Here is a 2,014-nt window from a genome sequence, read left to right on the forward strand (position 1 = left end):
GCAGGCAAAAAAAACAAAGGCCACGAACGGAGTTCCTGTCGAAATGGGAAATGCTAGTTGTGAGTTTGGAGTTAGCAGTTTGGAGTTATAATCGCGGCAAGCAAAGGTAAAGGCAAAGGCAAATCAGGCATTAAATTGCTCATGAGGCCGACAATTTCTTTAAACACAGAGCGCAGCGCAGCGGCTGAGTTGGTAATAGAAAAGGATTTGACTCGATTGAACACCCGAATTTGCAATTTTCGAGTTAAGCTCCGTTGCGCCCCCAAACGCCTCGCAAAAAACCAAAAAACACAAAAAATTATACTGGTGGGCGGTGAGCCGAAATTATAGCCTAAGCCCAGGCAAGTGGAAGAGCAGACTGCAGTTTTGGCCGTCTGACTTTTTTTCCCCCCAATTGCTGCCTTTTTTTTTGGGGGCCATCTCTTGGCCAAAGCACTTAACACGTCAACACGGTCGCCGGCGCTGTTTTCCCAAGCATTTGGCGATTTTGGAGTAGGATTTCGGTGGGAGTTGCCATTCCAGTGGAGCCACGAAGCGGAAATACACTGCATCATCACCAACACAGGCGTAAAAAATATACAATAAATCCAAATAATTGCAAATACATATATTTAATATATATTTTAAGAAAAAAGTAAGGTACTTTATTAGGAATATGCTTTTGAAGCCATATGCTGACAAGTTTAACCAAGTTAGCCAGCTAAGCGAAGTCCAAAGTTAAGGCCAAGCGAATGGAAGTTTGTGGCTGCAAGTTGGGTGGCACTGCAAGAAATTTGAAATAATATTAAACATAATATTATATAAACCTATTATTAAAATCGACATGGTATTTTAAGCAATCAGCATTCTTTGTTTTTATACAATTTTCATAGAATTATATTTGCTGCAAGAGTGACTGCCATATTTTGCCAAGTGCCAGCCAACTAGCGTTGCAAGTGGGACTGCAACGCGCATGTTGCATGACCATAAACACACACAGATCGATAAGATGGCCGCAGATTGAGCCAGCGAGTGTGTGCAGCGATTATAATCTCTTTTGGCAGAAAGCGATCGTGATCGATTTATGCCGAGTGCCTGCAACAATGCCTATTTTGGCCAACTGAGCTGTTAAAGTGGCAACAGAAGTTTGGATTAGAGTGGAATGATCCCAGTGTGCTCTGATATTTCCAGCTTGGCTGGCTTGCTTCTAGCCCTTTTCGATTTGGTTATTGTCGTAACATCTGGCAGCAAAAAAATAAAACTAAAAAACAAACAAAAAATTAATAACAAATTATCTATCTTAGCAGCTGGCAGTGGAGATTGATTGCTGCAAATATGTCGACTGCCCCAGAAGATCGACTGCGTGAGAACCTCAATCGCTGTCTGTCGGACGCCCTGGTGAAGGGAGTTGGTGGCCTGGTGATCGGTTCCGTGGTCACCCTGCTCTTCTTCCGGAGGCGCATATGGCCCGTCTGGCTGGGCACTGGATTCGGCGTGGGCGTGGCATATCGCGGCTGTGAGAAGGAGCTCAACGATGTGAAGTTCGGCCAACGAAAGTGATCTTAGGCATCTGCATTCTACTGATTTTACTGATGCCCACACGTGTTCCGTTTTAATGGCTTGCATTTACTTGGATTGTCCAACGATTTGAGTAAATAAACTCGAAGAAAGCAAAAAAAAAAAGAAATAATCAACAAATGAATGTACAATTGCCATTAATTCTGTGTAATTTTTATAAAGCAAGAGAAAGCGATGAACTACTCTCACCCATTAGTTCTAAACTTATCACGATCAGTGTGCGATCTGGTGCAATCTGATATATGCCAATGGGCGATGGCGTACGACACCTATTTTGTATTTTTTTTTTGGTTTTTTGGTGATTATCCTAAGATGCTCTTTCATGTTCACCGATCTGCTGATCGTTCAAGGGCTCCATAAATCGCCCAGTCCCGTTGCTGACTTGCTGACTGGTGCTAATGCGACAAGTCCACCGGATTTGCCCACTGCCCTCCACTCCGCGGCTCACTGAACTGGT

The 2,014-nt window shown here is 43.5% G+C and overlaps 1 protein-coding gene across 1 annotated transcript; it reads left to right on the forward strand.

Annotated features, from left to right (window-relative positions):
- Positions 1 to 1,185: 1,185 nt before the first annotated feature.
- Positions 1,186 to 1,732, forward strand: LOC122624684 (MICOS complex subunit Mic10). Its single transcript, XM_043804356.1, has one exon. It carries the CDS (start codon positions 1,315 to 1,317, stop codon positions 1,537 to 1,539), a length of 225 nt encoding a protein of 74 aa, XP_043660291.1. The 5' UTR covers positions 1,186 to 1,314; the 3' UTR covers positions 1,540 to 1,732.
- The last annotated feature ends 282 nt before the right edge of the window (positions 1,733 to 2,014 follow it).

The sequence above is a fragment of the Drosophila teissieri genome, chromosome X, assembly GCF_016746235.2.
Source record: "Drosophila teissieri strain GT53w chromosome X, Prin_Dtei_1.1, whole genome shotgun sequence".
Taxonomy (NCBI): Eukaryota; Metazoa; Arthropoda; class Insecta; order Diptera; family Drosophilidae; genus Drosophila; species Drosophila teissieri.